Source organism: Ursus americanus, chromosome 9, assembly GCF_024610735.1.
Source record: "Ursus americanus isolate L20-20 chromosome 9, mUrsAme1.1.p, whole genome shotgun sequence".
In the NCBI taxonomy this organism is placed as follows: domain Eukaryota; kingdom Metazoa; phylum Chordata; class Mammalia; order Carnivora; family Ursidae; genus Ursus; species Ursus americanus.
Genome location: NC_142135.1, coordinates 75,517,434 through 75,536,233, shown reverse-complemented (window position 1 = coordinate 75,536,233; position 18,800 = coordinate 75,517,434). Strand labels below are relative to the sequence as shown.

The following is an 18,800-nucleotide window of genomic DNA, read 5'->3' as shown; positions in this document are numbered from 1 at the left end:
CATGAATATATTCCCCATCATTTTCAATTAATTTTACTTAAACTTTATTTGCTACTTCTTCGCCTATAAAGCATAATTAACCATACTCAAGTAACCGTGAATTCATTAAAAAATAAAAACAAACCCAAAATATTCTTAATTATTCTAATATATTCCCATTAATAGATAAAAGGGTTTTTCACTTAAATTTTCATTTTTTATTTCTACGTCTTTATTTAAAGTCAGTAATAAAGTCACAACTGTAAAATAAATGAATGCATTTAAAAACACAAAAGATACAAAATATGTAATGATCATGAAAATCTACTGTACACTTTGCTAGGGTCAACAGAATAAGAGACCGTATGAAAAAGCCAATCTTCAAATATATCCTTAAAAAAACCCTCTTTCAAATAGTAAGATCATCATTTAAGAATATGTATGTTTACATAACTGGACACTAGCTCCAAAACCAACAAAGTGTGTAGAGGGCAGCCAAGGGAAGGGTGCTAGCTAAAAATATGTGGGCACTGGGCACTCGATATTAAACCTCTAAAACTAACACTTAATTTAAAATAAAATGAACATTCCTAACAGATGACAATTGTATAAAACTATTTTTTTTTCCTTGACAGAAATGAGATGGGACATTTCTTAACAGTATCAGCTTAGTAATCATGTAAAAAAAAAAAATTGTGGAGATACAAGCAACTCCAAACCCAAACCTCTAACCCCGGTCATTGGTATAAAACAAATACCTTCCGTGAAATTATCTTTCCCATTACTAAAATAACCTCATTTACTTAGGAGAATTCATACTTAGAATATTTCAAATACTTGTTTTTAAATATGTAGAATTACCAGAGCTGAGATTTTTGAAATCATCTATGTATTACTAATAGTTGAATCTTTCAAGAGATAATAATCCTTTTACTATATACATCAATTGGGTTTCCTTAAACATATTTGATCAACTACTTGGAACAGTGATGCTGGTGGCAGTGATACTCTCAAATTTTTCCTTTTAAAAAATACGTAATCCACGTGACACTAAGTAGTAAATATGTTACATTGTGTACTTTCTTAACAAGGAATGACTGTTTTCAGGTCCTAGTAGGAAGAAAAGAAACCAACAATGGCATCTACTACCTGTTTTAACACTGATAAGCTATAACTAATAGTCAAATGATGGATAAAGTATGTGATATTAAGAAAAAAGTGAAAATCATTATAATTTTACCAAAAAAAACCCAAAAAAACAAAAAAAAAACCCTACACACACCAAGAAGTTAAAAGAGCACAACATAGGTCCCGAAGATTATACTACGATTCTGAAAACAATTTTCAAAGCAAAAAGGCATCTAAATATAATTCCTGTGAATATCTCATAGACTACACAAAGATGAATTTCAAAGCAAATGTAGGCTAGCTCAGTCCCACCTTGTCAAAGACAAATATTTAAATGAACTAGGAGTTCCATTTGTTAAAGTGCACCTGCTGACCAAATCTGCTCTGGTCCTGCCTCCGAGTGCAACTCAAGAAAGAGGCTGTTACCCATGTTTACTCCCTACCTATCTGTGCTGTCAACAGTCATTCTGAACAATGGATTTTCTTTTTTAAACCAAATACTTTATACAGTGGATAATAGAAAAACCAATCCTAAATATACTATCTTCTAAAATTCCAGCAAGTAGATAACCTCATTATCTTTAAATACTGAAAATGTAAAGGGTCCACACAAATTAAGAACTGTATTAGGTATATACTTTTTATTTAATACTCACTTGATGTGCTCTTAAAATCTCTATGAGAGAAGCAGATAGTTTCCCGTGTCTTTTGGCAATAGATTCAAAAGCAAAAGTAGCAGTGCTGTTGAATTCCACGAAACTTTTTTTTAAAGCTAAATTATTCAATATCTGTATTGTTATTGCACTCATATACTGCCCGGAATACTACAGCAACTCAGCAATAGTGATTGCAACAAAGTAAGGTAAGTGGGTCTACACAGCATTTGATTTTCTAATTAGGTAAGAAAGTTTTCATAGAGGAAATGCAAACAACTACAATTCAAAAATCAGTATATGCTTAACAATTATTTAACCTTATACAAAATTAAATGTAAGCCTCACCACTACAAATCTGTAAGGAATCAGAAAAGGATTTACAGTACACAAATCTTGAGTATTGTTGCATTCCACTCTTGAAGTCACTCTGAGTTAAAACAGCATTTTTTCCAAGATTTAAAGAAAAATATATTTTATAAAAGGGATTCTTTTTAATTACTGAATACATCATTTTTTTATTACTAAGACAGAAACAAGTTATACTTCTTCCACTATAATTCACTCTGATGAAAGAATTCTCTTTTAACTCCTAACAAATGCTACATTTTCAAGACTAAAGGAATAATCAGTAGGCATTCTTTCTTCTTGATCTAAGTTATTTCTCTCTAAAATATGTCAAGTAAGCCTTTAAAGATTCAGGGAGGGGTAGTTTCATGATTTTTTCTCTCAGTAAATTCTGAGGTGGCTCCTCGGGCTTCATGGCTTCGTGATCTTTCTCTTCCTCTTCTTTGTTATCTTCTTCCATTTTTTCATCTTCCTCACTGTCTAGAGGCTGAGGAATAAGCTGATTACCCACAAATACATAGGTATTAATTCTCTGTTTAACCCTCTTTCTTTTCCTTTTTGGTGGAGCCCTCTGAGGAATCCCCTTGGCCTGCATCTCATCATTTATGAAATTTCTAAGTGTACGTCGAATATAAATACGAGCCAAGTCCTGGAGATTCCTGACAGCACAGGGGGCTAAAAAAAATAAAAACAAAAACAAAACACATACACATAAAACATAAAAAAGTAAAACATTATATATTGTTCATTTCTTCACAGAACAAGTATTTCTTAGCAAACGTTAGAAAACACAGAAAGTATAAAAACTCTGATTCTCATCTAACAAAGATTTCAGATGCTTACAATTTGCCAAGCCACCATTCTAAATTCTGTGGAAAGTGGAAAGGTTTCTATGTACAGATATGTGTGTCCCCATATATATATATGCATAAAAATTCTTTGAAAGAACAAGTAAGAGTTTAGAAACAGGCTACATGAGAATGAAGTAGTTAGGGAACAAGAATAAAAGAGAAATTTTACACTACATATTTCTCATACTTTTTGATTTTGAAAACCATATGAGAACGATCTATTTCCAAAAACGCAAATAAAGGCACTTTGAACAGCTGCCTCAGTCTGAGCTTTAAAGCTATTACTCGTGCACGTACACACACACATACACACACACACACACAGTTTTTCCTCTGTAAATCAGTAAGTAGAACTGGTTCATAGGCAAAGGGCCACCATAAACCATGTTGTCAATAATCTAGTAACTCTAACACACACCACAGATTTCCTTAAGTTACTGATGTTTACTTCTATCAAACACATCACAGTTGGACCCTACCCTGTCTGTCGTTTCACTCCCATCTCCCACAGACTTATAAATGCATAAGCCCTAGAACACACACTCTTCTTTGTAGCCTGTTCCAAGACTTTATACATAGAGAAATTAATCCTCTAGTCCCACTAAGTTTCCATCCCTGTGGAAATAAAACTATCATCAAGGATCCCTCTCAAATGGCTTTTCTTCAAACTTTTTTCAACTCCCTACTGAAGACAGAAATAGAAAAGAATTCCAAAGAGCCAGGCTGGGTATGTTTAGTTAGAAACTATTTGTTCTACTGCCTGGGCCTGCCCCCAAGTATATGAGATGGAAACTGAAACAACATGCAACAATTTGAGTTCAAGTCCTGCTTCTGCCAATGATGGAGTTTTGTGAACATTGGTAATTAAAAACATGTGAAATCTCATCCCTTATGTGTTAAAATGTGTAAAATACCACCTGCTCTGCCTACCTCCCAAAACTGTTTTAAGCTGTTTAACAGTCACTCAACACCTATGTGTTAAACTATATGCTACCTACTATTAAAGAACTCACTTACATATAGTGGATGCTTCACACTAAGTCCTTCCTTTTATGGAGATTATATATTGGGGGGAGGGGTAGATAAAAAATAATTACAAAAAAAAGGATATGAGAAAAAACACCAAAGACACAGAAAGTAACACGGGGGCACAGCTACTTCTGATTGGGTTGTCCAAACCGTCTCCCTGAGAAAGTCATGCCTGGCTAAGATCTAAATGATGAGGAAACAGACATGTAAATATCTTAGGGCAGAGGGAAAAGCAAAGCCCTAAGAAGTAAATGAGCTTAGCATGTTCAAGGAGCTGAAAGAAGGCTAGTGTAGATGAAATTCAGAGCAGGAAGATAATGGTAACAGGTATGATTACGGGTGATCTTGCAGGCCTTGGTAAAAAAATGTGCCTTGTGTTGGCCATGTCGCTACTCAAGGGTTTCTAGAGAGCAGGGTCATAATGCAATGAAAATAGCACTCAGGCTCCTTTGTGGAGTATGGATCCTAAAGAGAGGGAGCAGGAGATCAGCTGGAATACTCCAGTAACCCACCTGAGATCTGACCACACTCTCATGCAGATGGGAGTAAGGGAGGGTGGCAGTAAAGTTGTAGAGAAGTGGACAAATTTGCAGCACATTTTGAAGACAGAATGGACGGGGATTGGATGTAGAATTTTTGGCCCAAGCAATTAGGTAGGTGTTAATAGTCAATTATTGACATGACAAAGAGGAAGAGTAGTTTGGGGAGAAGAAAATCACAATTTTGTTCTGTGTGAAACCTGAAATGTCTGTTACATTTCCTGAATGGAGATTTCAGGAAGAAAAACAACAGTGACATACTGATCACCATTTCAGCACGTTATAGGCAATAACACACTTCACACTAAGTGAGGAAAAGGAAGTAGACAGAGGTGAAATACCTTGCTCCCGGTCACAGAGGTCATAATAAGTGACATGAGTTGGGACCTGAACATGGGCGTTTAACGGCACAGTCTATATTCCTGCCTAACCACAAGCAGCTGAATCATGTCTCTGGGACTCAGGGGCAAGGTCAGGGCTGCAGACAGAAACTGGGAGCCATTAGCCTCTCCCTAAGCACCTGAGAGGGAGTGTAGACACAGAAGAAAGGCCTATGCCTGAGTAAGCTCTGAAAAGGCCAGGGCGGGGAAAGCTGGTGGAGAATAAATCTATAAAAGAGTTTTGGGAATTATAAAAGAGCTAAGAAATAGAGCTATAATTAGTCTTTTCGGCTGGTCTTTATTCTTGAACCTCTCTTACATTTTTGGTACTCTCTTTTCACACCTTAATTATGTTCCTCCTCTCCCAACACTGCTCTTCCAAGGACATATTGGAATGATGAACCTTTCAATCCAAAACTGTCAGAATACCTGAACTTCATAAAGAACCAACCAGATCCACAATGGAAAAGATTCAGACTTTCCGTAAGTCCTAAAATAGTATTCACATGAGCTGCATTAAGTTTTTCTGAACGATACAAAAACTTTTAGATAATTCTCAGCCCTAGCTATTCAAAAGTCCCCCATATTTTCTATTCTTTAACACCCCCTTGTTTCTAATGTTTCCAGTTATGAGATAAGAATTTAATGGACCAGACAATGCTAATCCTGACTGCTATTAAAATTTTATTTTGAATTAAAGCTTTCATTCCAAAATTATAATTAAGGTTATCTCTAACACACACACACACATAAGCTCTATTTGTTTTCCAAAAGGTAGTCTCTATAAAGATTTCATAGGAACCTAGCAGTCAGCACTTTCATTTTTATTTATTAACAAAGATTGAAAAGGGCATTATATTTAGGGCAAACTCACAAAAGTGATGATTTGGGGCCATTTTTTAGCCTACAAAAACAGCAACTTCATATAGCTCAGGGTGGTTTAGTGTCACAATTTCTGAAGTTTCTTTTGTCCCTTGTGATTTGTAACAATATACATTTGGTTTCCCATTCCTGACACAGAACTCTGAAAATGCTCGAATTATATAAGTGATAAGAGCATAACAAGGTTCCTTCCAACCACACCTGAGTTTATGTTAATGAGGTGACTTTTGGTAAGCCCCTGAGGATGCTGGGCTGGTTGCCAGGGAACCAACCATGAGCTTGGAGGACTGGGATTTTCATTAGCACCCTGGGGGGGGGGGGGCGGGGAGGAGCTGGAGGCTGAGTTAATCATGAATGGCCGATGATTTCACCTATCAAACCTCCATAAAAAGCCTTAACTGAAAGGGTTCAGAGAGCTTCTGGGCTGATGAACATAAACCCTCCACGCATCAATTCCATCTGGTTGTTTCTGTGTTGGATCCTTTGATAATAAACCTGGTATCTAGTAAGTAAACTGTTTTCCTGGGTTCTGTGAGCCGCTCCAACAAATTATCAAACTCTAGAAAGAGGTCATGGGAGTTTCTGATTTATAGCCAGGCGATCAGAAACACAGATGAAAACCTGTACTTGTGATTGATGTCTCCAGCTGGAGGAGGAGGGGGCAGCCTTGTGGGGCAGAGTCCTTTAACCTTTAGAGTCTATGCCAACACCAGTTAGTGTCAGAATGGAGTTAGAGCATAGGACACCTAGTTGGTGTCCACAAAGAATTGGAGAATTGCTTGGTGTGGAAAAACCCACACACCTAGAATACAGAAAGAAGTATTTGATGGGTGGTGTATAGAGCTTTTTCCTTTTTCCTGTCACCCCTTTCTAAATGGCCTGCCCTGAACTTAAAGCAGTCTGTATATCCCCCAAAAAAGAAAGAGGACTTTAAGCTGAATCCAAAGTAGAGATAAGTAAACCTGAGGAAAAATGATAATTACATTTACTAACTGTTTATATGGGCAATTTCATAGCTACAAAATACAGTTGGCAAAAGATCTGCATGTGTTATTTTTTTTTATTTTTTTGCTAACATGCTTTCTTATTTTAACCGCCTATAATTAATGAAATAATGTTCTCTAAACAGAAAGCAATTTTAACAGAAGAGGAAACTTGTTCTTATTCTCCAAACATCCTATTAAATTTTGACAAATAATATTTTCAGACCATTTTTCATTCTGCAAACATTATTCAGAGTGAAGCTTTTATTTTTTTACAAAATCACAATTCCTGACTCATTTTTATAAATTGCTATTGGGAGCTGATAATTTTTTTCTTTTCTTTTTTTTAAAGATTTTATTTATTTATTCGACAGAGATAGAGACAGCCAGCGAGAGAGGGAACACAAGCAGGGGGAGTGGGAGAGGAAGAAGCAGACTCATAGCAGAGGAGCCTGATGTGGGGCTCGATCCCATAATGCCGGGATCACGCTCTGAGCCGAAGGCAGACGCTTAACCTCTGTGCCACCCAGGCACCCCAGTTTTTTTCTTTTTATTATAGTAACTTTCAAGTATACACAAGGGAGTTAATAGTGTAAGGAACCCCATGTGCCAGACACTCAGCTTCAACAACAATCCCTTCTAGCTAATCTTCATTCATCAACACTGCCATTTCCTATTTTCATCCCCATCACATTATTCTGATGAAAATTTTTAGAGATCATTTCACCTGTAAATACTTTAGAGGCATGATATTTTTTTTAATTTAGGCTTGTCTTCTATTTTATCCTTTTAAACCAAATTTATCCCTACTTTACATTCACAGTCATGTCGATCAACCCAATCAAGGACAGTCTTATCAACCACCTAGAACTATCTGTACTGACATCCTTAAACTGAGAGAGAATGAAAATTGCCCATTTATAACATACCATCATCCATGCCATTCATAACTGTGTCACTGTAAAACCACATTTACAACCTACACTCTTCTAAAGGACACTAAAGTAGGAAAGATGTCAGATAAAGAGGAATGCTCAGGCTACAACAGTGTCCATTAGAAAGAAAAACACCTAAATGGCTGACGCACAGAAATCTACAGGGGCCTCTGTAAAGACACTCTGTACCCTTACAGGTACACATCATGCTAATGGTTAAGTTAGGCCATTGTCAAGACCAAACAGTGTCACAGAACTGTTTTCATCACTTCTCTTTATGACTCTCTAACCAGTTATGACAGGTTAAAGAAAATTGTCATAAATAACCTGTAATTCTAACATTTGGAAAACAGGAGAAAATAGTTGAACATGCAGACCTAAGCCATTTTCCCCTACCAACTTTGGTAAGTGATAAAACTGGCATTTCAATTCCTAGCTATCTCCCTGCCAAATCCATCTCTCCATTGGTTAAGAACCTGAACAGGGAAAAAGAGGTCACAAAAATCACAAAGCTCAAAAGAGGGTAAAATGAAATGAAAATAAAATTAACTATAAAGCCAGGTTCTTTTGAAATAAATTCATTTAAAAAGCAAATTAAAGGAAGAAGTCTACCATGGTAAAGTTCATTTTTGGTACAGAACTTTATTTACTGATTTCCAAAATCATGATACATCACAAACCAATTAATACTACCCTTACCTCTTTTTCATCTTTTAGCTGCAGTAAGTGAATCACTGTCTTCTCCTTGAAATACTGCTTTTTTCTTGGTTTCCAACACAAACACCTCATCTCTCTCCTCACTATCCCCCAAGTGCGCTCATGTATTCTTATACCTTAAAATGACATTTTTACATTGAGGATTCTTAATTTATACCTCCCTCACTCAGTAGATTTATACCTACTCGGCTACATGACCTGCGCATGCCAACAGAGAACTCAAACATGGCCAGAATAAAATATCTACTGTTCCTACACCTATTTCCAAACTATTTCACTGCCAGTCTTGCCAACAACAATAAATGGTACCATCACTCAGCTAGCTATTCAAGGCAAAACTTTACATACCCTTTCTTCCTCTACCACCATCTTCCATGTAGTCTATTTTTCTACCTTCAAACAACTCTGTCCACACCAACACGGACTTTTCCCTTTGAGTGTAAGAAAAGTCTTGTATAATCTATCTTCTACACTCTAGCCAACTACCCTGAAACTTATTACTGGTCTTGGAACAACCAAGCTCTTTTCAGCCCAAATAAAGGCTTTTGTGTTTGCTGTCCTTCTGTATAGAAATGCCAACAAATTTAATATAATTAATAAGCTCACAACTATAATTAATAAATTCATGTTTTCTTTGACCTGCCCCTCCTTTTCCTATGTCCATGAAGGTAGCTAACAGCGTCTGGTACAAGGTAGGGGCTTTAACCCACCTCCATAAAAAAGTTGAATAAATCTACTCAATACATTACTGCCTATTTATTTAATTCTTAATAATTATGTAGTCCATTAAATCCCAAGCATAAGAGTTAATCTAAGTCACATTTCAATCAGAAAGGACCAACAGTTACTTACGGAGTCCTACAGAATCTGGTTTGCCATTATCATTCTTACTTGGTTGTACAAGTGGAGCAAATGAAACAGCAAGGATGTTTTTACTTTCCCAAGTGTTTTGTCCAGTTCGCATAATTTGTGTTAACTATTTAGAAGGAAAAACAGAAACAAAATCTTAATCCTGGAAATATGATCGCCTGACAGTCACAATTTTATTTTAGCGGAATAAATGCCAGCGGTTGCTATAATCACTTGTATTTGAATGCAACCACATTACTTTCGTTTAAATACTTACCATAAAATAATACAGAAAGAATGACAAATATTTGCAGCTCAAGAAAGATTATTCCGTGTAAATAAAATATCCAAATATGGCCAAGTGACTCATCATGTTATATTTGGGCTGATAGCTTCTTGGGTCTTATTTCAATTCACACCTGCCAGTGGCTCCCAAAATATATGTCTCACATAGGTTCAGTTGCTTGGTTAAAGCACTAAATTAGTAAAACCATGTTCTGATTTCTGTACCAAAGAGTCAACTTCATGGTCTTCTATGATGGTAATAAAATGCAGATTCTAATTCTAATCCCAAATTAGTATTTCACAAATAAATGTAATTAATCACAAGTGGATTAGAAATTTTACCTACCCGGCAAAAACCCATCCCCAGTCCTTGGGAAAAAAATATTAGCTCAGTACATGGCTTGATCAAGTTAAATTCATATCTTCAATTTCTATTATAAAAATCAGCACATTATATTTGACATTAGCATAATAGTATATAATTAATATTTAATAAAATACCAATGGGCAGCCATATCTTAAATGTTTGAAAATGTATCTAAACAGAAGATTGCTCATCTGGGAGTCTCAACTGTGGAAGCATTCAAGTAACAGCATTTTTCTAGGAATGTTTTTTAATGACTGTTTTTATATTATGTCTTTTTAATAACTGACAAACAATTTGCCACAGAGCACAGTGCATGGTAATGGTGAAATCTACTGAGCTGCAAATAACATGCTGTGATGTTAAGGGACCCCCTAGGATTACAAACTCCAAAATGATCAGGCAAGGTCCCAGTTGTCTTATACAATTTATCTTCTACTGTATAAAACACAAGGCATCTTAAACATCTCAAACTTAGGCTAATATGAATATTAAAGATTTTTTTTGAAATGCATTTTTATACATTTTTAAAGTAATTTCCTTTTGAAAGATCCACCCATTTTCTGAATACATCAGTATTTCATGTATTTATTATACCTAATAATTCTAAACGAGGGCAGGCAAATTGCTGGAAAACATTTTCAAATGAGTCTATGTAGAACTAAATGAAGATTTAAAAATTTACTTGTTTCTTTAATGGATTTAAACAGAAATCCCAAATTTTCTTTTTTATATGTTCAAAGAACTAAAGAATGTTGGAAATCGAGCAGCTAGAAGATCATCACATTCAATTAAAAAGCTCCAGGTAGGGGCGCCTGGGTGGCACAGCGGTTAAGCATCTGCCTTTGGCTCAGTGCGTGATCCCGGAGTTCTGGGATCGAGCCCCACATCAGGCTCCTCCACTATGAGCCTGCTTCTTCCTCTCCCACTCCCCCTGCTTGTGTTCCCTCTCTCACTGGCTGTCTCTATCTCTGTCAAATAAATAAATAAAATCTTTAAAAAAAAAAAAAAAAGCTCCAGGTAAAGAAACTGTAGTAAGGAAACAACTTGGCAAACACCACACAGGTAGTAGCTAAGCTCTGGTGAAAGACCAAATCTCTTCAAATCTTAAAAAGGATTTCTTCTATATTTCCTTCTGTTTGATAATTAAGAATCCATTTCAAGTTTTGTTTTTTTTTAATATAGATAGATCCATAAAGCGTACTTCTCTAAAAATTACAACCTACTTCTCACCGATTATATTTCCCACCCTAAATTACTGTGTTTAAGCAAAGGACAGGAGAAGTTACCTGATCTTCTATAGGCATGACTAGGATGCCTCCAACTTTCAGTAATATTTTCATGTAGTTTTCATGGTCTTTCTGGACACCAGCTCCACAATAAATTCGATCATACTGATGACTGTCAGATGCTATCTGGAGGCAATTACCAACCACAAATGCAGGTTCACAGAACTCAAATCTGCATGAAAAATAAATATATTTTAATTCATTTAAACAAAAGATTAGATCTAAAAATTTACATAATTCAGTTCTTTGAAATAGTGAAGTTACCAAAATTAATTTTAGGATAAAATATCATGATATTTGATTTAAATATCATATTTATGAAGTTTAACTGATCAAATATATTGTTTTATCATCAATGATATAGCTTACATGTTTTCAAAACTTTAACCTATTTTTTGCCATACTGAAACCTCACTTAGGGCTTTAAAAATGAACATAATGAAAAGCCCCTCATGATACCAATCTTGTGATGCCCCACAAATGATACACAGTAAGGATAAGAATCACAAGGGTCAAGCAAACAAGAAAAGGTTCACCTTCCACTGCCCTTTCCAAAAGGAGCTGATGGGCCAGTGACAATGGGAAGGGCTCATGCAGTATTCGTCTCTGTTTGATATTTTTGCTATGGCTAACAGTGGAAAGCTTTGTCAGGAAAAAACACCAGTGTCCTGATCACATACCTTAGCAACCACTAAGATTAGGGAGACTTTCCTAGTAGATTTTAGCAGGGCTGTGTTACAGGACTGTTACAGGATGTTACTGCTGCTTTGGCCCCTGTGATCTCCCTATGCAACAAAAGGAGATATGGTTTCAAAGCAAAGGTATCTATCTTATCCAGGCCGCTTGTTCCTGGTTACAGTGTTGGTTCATGGTATATAGTTATGTTTTTACAAACTACCCTATTTAGACTTCTACTTTATTCCTTAAGCTTTAACAAATCGGAAAACAGTTTCTAACATATAACATTAATTAAAACCCCAATGTACTAATAAAACATGTAATCTTTTAAAAAACTAATTCATGGAATATCCTTTTACTTTTAAGTTGATTGAAGTTAATATGACCACACAGCAAAATCACGCTATTATTTGAGGATGAAATAATTTATCTTGAAAGTTTCAGCATGCAGTGAAAAATGACACTGATTGAATGAATTACAACCATTTCTACTTTGTAAAACATATCCTGTCCTTAGTAATTAAGAGACTTATTACATAACAAGTTTCCATTAAAATTCATTGAAACACAAGACACATTATCTTCATTAATATTTAAAGAAGAGTTTACCAGAATTATTCCCTGTCTTCAGTATCCTGTCTTCTTAGTGGAGGGGCCAGGGGTAGGGTGGGAAGGGTTAAGGGGTTGGGGTGGGGTGAGTCATCAGCTTATACTCTCTTTTCCGCACCCCCACACTAAGGTAGTCCATGTCCCATTATTTCTTTCACTGTAACTGCCTCCTTGCTGCTCACACTTTGCAGGACTCTCTTCCATCATTTTGTTCCCTACTGCACAGGATAGGGTGAAGTTCCCCTAGAGTAGTACCACATGGGGCTCTTTATGACCCTACCATCAAGTTGTTCTGCCAGATTCATTTCCTGGCTCTTCCTCTCCCGCATCCCCCATACTATGCTGTAGCCAGATTGAATTACAGTTGACCCTTGAACAAGGCAGAGGTTAAGGGTGCTGACCTCCTCCCTCGAACATCTGAGTATAACCTATGACTCCCCAAAAACTTAACTAATAACCTACTGTTGACCTTACTGATAACTAAACAGTTCACTAACACATACTTTGTATATTACATGTATCATATACATACTGTAATCTTACAATAAAGTAAGCTAAAGAAAATATTTTTAAAAATAAGAGAAAACATATTTATAGTACTGTACCATAAAAAAAATCTGCATTTAAGCTGTCCTGCACAAGTTTAAACCCATGCTGTTCAAGGGTCAACTGTGTGTGCTTCTAGTTGCTTAGTGGAACTATTACAAAATGTTTTGGAACTCTGTATCTGTGTATATGTTGTTCCTTTGACTGAAATACCCTTCCCTCTCTTCTTCCCTTGATAAATGCCTACTATCACTTCAAGATACAGTTCAAATATCAGCTTTGGTAAGGAAAACCTACCCAACTCTATTTTAACAGTATCTCATTCTACTTGGATAGTACACAGGAAGTGTAAACTTACCTAGGTTGGGGACCATGCTTAAATTCCTTTTAAACTCAAGACTATGGTACAACCTATGATTGTCTAAAATATGGCTAAAATATAACTTCTTGAGGTTTTAACTAATAAGATAATATGGATCATGTTGTTTAATCATTCCACCAAATTCACAGTAAGCATTCTCTGAAATGAAAAAGTTAGACTATTTTCAATGAAGTCTATCTAAAAATATTTATTCTTATAAAAATTTATCTTAAATAATTTAATTTTATAATAATTTAAGTCAGTCTTATTTTCAGGATGAATATGAGCAAGTAATTTATATTTTAAAAATTAAATTATTAAAACCTCTTTTATCAAGCCTGTTAAATCAACTCAAAAATTCGCTTATGGTTTTAAAAGCTTTCTTCTTGTTAAAAATAAATGACAGCCTACAGAACTATTACCTAGGACAACACCACTGCAAGTAAACAACTTACAATTAAAACCACTTCACAGATTAGTGATATTTTATACATCCTCGTCCCCGCAAAATTAATTAGAAAGAATTTACTGCCTGATTTTAAAATTAAATGTGTGATTCTGGTCAAATTTCTTTCTACTACTACTAAGCACAATTCACTCAGTGAAATATTATTTACTGAACACCAACTGTGTATTAAGATTGAAAATACAATGGGAAACACTCACGCCTGCATCTAGCAGAAGCGAGGCGCATCGAAGAACCGCAGCAGTAAGGATTTGTAACTACGATAAATGCTCTAGAGGAAAGGAACAGGACTCCGTAAGACCGAGGGTGAAAGGAAATGGACAGATCTAGGAAATCAGAGAAAGGCTCCCTGAGAAAAGTCAAGCTGTGATCTGAAAGATGAGACAGAACAATGTAGAGCCACATGGTAGCCAAGATGGTAGTCACTAGCCACGTGTGGATTCTGAGCCTTTAAAACGCAGCCAGTCCAAATCGAAATGTACTGTAAGGATAAAATTCACATGGGACTTCAAAGATTTAGTCCAAAATAAAAGATAGCCCCATATTTCTTTTATATTTATGTGTGCAGGGGTGGGTGAGTGTGTGTGTGTGTGTGTGTGTGTCTGTGTGTGTGTGTGTGTGTGTGTGTTTCAAAAGCCACATAAACTGAAGATACTAAACAAATACCTTTCTACTTATCACCTGTAACTAAGTGCTGCAAATACTTTCTCCTTAACACAATATCCCCTTTGAGACATTCTCCTGGTTTTCCTGCTATTTCTGTGAATATTTCTTCTGAATTTTAAATGTATCTCCATCACCTATTATAGTCCTCAAAATACATTTACTGCCTGAACCATACAAAAAACAAATGTTCTGTCAACTTTGAACATGAACCCAAAAAAATCTCAGGACTAGAAAAGAAATTTGCCCAGAACGTTAACAGAAAAAGTATGTGTCTATGACACTTTCTACATCAATATGATGGTTCTTGTTTTACTAAATTAATCACTATAAAAAGCCATAACTTCATCCTTTTAGAGAATACAGTTTTTCTCAAAATGCAGCCAAAAAAAAAAAAAAAAGCAAAACTCAAATAATTTAAAAAAATCTTTGTCTTTAGTGAATAAATCAACTGTCTTATAACTGAAAGGCACTTTTTTGGGCCTTCCCAAAGATCTTAAATAAGCCACCATAATTTTAGGAAACAACTTAATACTTTCTTTCCCCTGTAATGCAGATCAAAACAAGTATATTTTCTTCCACTCAGGGAGTAATACAAAGGATCATTATACTGAAAATCAGATCTCTAAATCTATCAATTTCTACTAACGCAAATGGAATATATATTTCTAACAAATACGTATGGGATCTTTACACTTTCATTTAACATAGTCAAATTAATTTCCTTTAACAGAACACTCAAACCTGAAAAGTTTATTGCACTTGAGATGTTCCAAAGGACTGGACTATTTCTACATACAAAATAGTAAAACTTCAAGGATGTAAGTAATATTGGGGACAACAATGTATATTTTTAAATGTCGGCACTAAAACATCTAGAACATAGTAGAAAATTCATATGCCAAACACATCCCAAAACACTGTAACACTACCAATTTAGTGGTTATTAAGTAAAACATCTACCAGAAATAGTATCCTATCTGGGGATTCCTCATTGTAACTATGGCTTGATCTTTTCTACCAGTAATACATGAATCCTTCACATTAGTAAGGAACACAGAACAATTCTCAAATTGCATATTATTTTATATATATGTTTTATACACACACACACACACACACACACACACACACACACATAAATAAATGGGTAATGGATTATCTTTCCTAATAAAGGACTTAGAGATGAGCTTTAGGATTTCTAACTAGGTACACTGTTGAGGATCTTACTTAGACATTTTGTTTTCTAATATTAAAACTATGGCTTATTTTTATAATAACATTTCACATACCAATTCCAGGGCTAACAATATTTTTTGAGAAAGTCTATGATTAAAAATGTTTAGGCCAATGTTTATGGACATGCTCTCCTACCTGTGTCAGATCACGCTCATGCCAATATTTACAATGAACTAAACAACTGACTGGAGACATGGATGATGGCTGCCGTGTTATCAGAGTAAATTACAATTCCTACTCAGTCTTCCAATTAGACAGGTAAATAAAGAAAACATTTTGTTCCATAGGCTTTCACTATCTTCTGAAAGCTGCATCTCACCTAGGTTTCCACAAACCTCTACAGAGGCAAAGGACATATTTTAAACCACAAATACAACTTGTATATAATCTGGAAGACTTTGGCAATAAACTACCCAGAAGTTTTCAGTTTATTACAAAATAGTACTACACTATTTATATATCTGTACATAATATCTAGGTTAAAAATAGTGAAAAAGAAAATCCAAATTCCATTTTTTCACATCAACCACATACTATACAAAACCTGAGGGGGAGGGGAAGGCAAGAGGTATACCAAAATGGCATTTCCTATGTGGTTATCATTTTATTCATAGAAGTATGATTCACGTGTGCTTGTCCTAATTTTTATTCTTAATTTTAGGAAAGTTCATTAAAATTTTATGTCTGTTAGCAAAATGAAAACTAGCAATCATTTTTATTCTTTGAAGGAAATTTCCAAAACACAATTTCCCAGATGGAGATAACTCACACTCCTAAATTACACTGAATTATACCTAACAATATAAGTTATTTGTATATAAAACAAACAGTTCTGAAATGTGTGTAATAACTACAAATTGATTCACGTTAGACTTATATAATCGTTTGTTGATTTAAATCTGAAAATCTAGTAACTGTTTTTAGACTCTCATGCAGAGGGAAAAATACTTGGCACACTCTTACTAAAATGTATACTGGAAATCACTTGTGGAAAAATATAGAGCACATATTATCTTGGTTTACAACATGAACACTTGCCCAAAATAACACTGGGATTCTCATCACTTACCTTAGCAGTGGTTTTCTTTATAGGTGCATGTTGGAATATCTTCGTCTGGAGACGGACAGATGATTTCCTTCACAGCAGGGACCTTGCCAACTTGCCCATATAATTCTTTTGATAAGCTGCTAGGAGATCAGGGTGACCTAGCCTTGCCCTGCAGCTTCCCTCTTAGACGGATAGTCTAGGTCTAGGAGCTGACTGAGAGTAGAAAAAACAACATTCCCCTTCAATAGACTGTTGAAGTGGGGGCTGACAATTTGCACACCTAGTTTATCATGTGCCACAGGATGCTGTCATTGAAAATTTAGACAATTATTCCAATGGAATAAAGGATTTCAAGGTCATAGGAGAGAATCCTACCTTGTTCTCATATCTCATCCAAAACAATCTGCCAAATGAATCACAGAAACCTCTTTTTCTTAAAACACTTTGTCAAAATACACATTTTGGGTTTTAAGAGCTATGACTACTTAGTTAAAACAAGACAAAACTTCAAAACTTTTCACTGGGAAGAAAATCCAGGGAAACATTATCTCTTGATCTCCAAATGCAGTTATACCATTCAAAAACTCTTACAATCAATAATTAAGCTATTGAATAAAGTAAAATTCAAAAAATCGAAGACTTTACCTTTTCAAGTGTTTTCCCTTCCACTGCACCAAACTCATCTCAGAATAATTCAAGCATTATTTAAAGCAAAGTGTTAAGAGTAAGTACATAGTGTTCTTCCATTGAATGAAGCTTTAGGAAAATCCACAGGATCAGAAACAATCTCTAAATACTTTATAGGAAATGTGCAGGTACATCACATAGAAGTGAGCCTTCAGTACTTCAACAATAATTTCTTCTCCTAACAATACGTTTGAAGCCATCCAACTTTGCCCCATGCTATTTCTCACTGATGTTAAAATATGTAACTGATAGATAGCCATGATAGCTATTCTCAAGCATTTCTGTTATCACCATTTGCATGTTTGTCATGATTAAAAACTGTTCCTAACCTGTAGCAACTGTTATAAAACTGCCATCTGAACATTACTGGCGTATCAAAACAGTCAAATATCTGAGAAATATTTTGAAATAATGTTGAATATGTATTTGTAGATAGCAATTCAAGTATGCCATAATTCTCTTAAAGATGAAGCAAGATTACTCTAGTGAAAAGCTGACAGGATATAGAAGCATTTAATTTTTCCAGTGCAAATCAAATCACATGAAAAATGAACCTATAATTAAAGATAAACTTAGGCCACTAGATACTGCCATAACCCATTAAATAAATTTTCTAAAATACAAAAGACTGTATTAACTCTGCACTTAAAATTTATACCTTAACTAAAACTGAGGACTGCATTGCCTCTCCCAGTCATCTCTGCCCTCAAAGTAACTCATACCATAGGTGAGTCTCATTAATGAACACGGTAGGTATGCTTTGTAATAAAAATGCTATGGTGCATTTAACCATGTTAACGGCATTCCTTAATTCTAACCTGAAGGCAGTAAATGATGAAAAAGTAAGTGCTGCTTCAACTTTTTTAATCTGGGGCTAAGTTGTTTGACAGTAATTCATGGGTAGCAGCTTACTGCTGAGAAGAAATATTAGAATAGATCAGTGTTTACATCATTATAGCTAAATCAGAACTAAATAAAAAGGCTGGCTTAATGAGGTCACAGCCTGTCTATTCCTCAGTTTTCCCACCTGGGCAATGTGGACACAAATACGGCCTCTAGAGCTATGGACTAAGCACTTAGAAGGACGGTACATGGTACTTAATGAATAGACAATACATATTAGGTGCTATTATTTTTTATTATCTCATTACTGTTTTCAGTACTCCTATCATGACTCATTTATATGACAAACTAAATAGAAACAATAGTCCTCCCCATTCAAAAAGAATGAAAATCTTCAAGTAAATTAGACCACACTGCACTCATCTGGCTACTGATGCTAGAATATTTCC

At 35.2% G+C, this 18,800-nt stretch overlaps 1 protein-coding gene across 6 annotated transcripts in view; it reads right to left on the bottom strand.

The window, feature by feature from the left end:
- Positions 1 to 1,726: 1,726 nt before the first annotated feature.
- PCMTD1 (protein-L-isoaspartate (D-aspartate) O-methyltransferase domain containing 1) overlaps positions 1,727 to 18,800 on the bottom strand; it is a 61,071-nt gene continuing 43,997 nt past the window's right edge. For 5 of the 6 annotated variants that reach the window (XM_087864882.1, XM_045789098.2, XM_045789096.2 and 2 more), the window contains 3 exons: positions 11,212 to 11,383; positions 9,277 to 9,400; positions 1,727 to 2,783 (listed from right to left, as the gene is read on the bottom strand). In XM_087864882.1, coding sequence (XP_087721008.1) covers positions 2,419 to 2,783; positions 9,277 to 9,400; positions 11,212 to 11,265 — 543 coding nt within the window. In that variant the 5' untranslated portion in view covers positions 11,266 to 11,383 and the 3' untranslated portion in view covers positions 1,727 to 2,418. Of the gene's footprint in view, positions 2,784 to 9,276; positions 9,401 to 11,211; positions 11,384 to 16,842; positions 17,035 to 18,800 lie in introns of all 6 variants that reach the window. The other variant, XM_045789100.2, reaches the window with a different exon arrangement.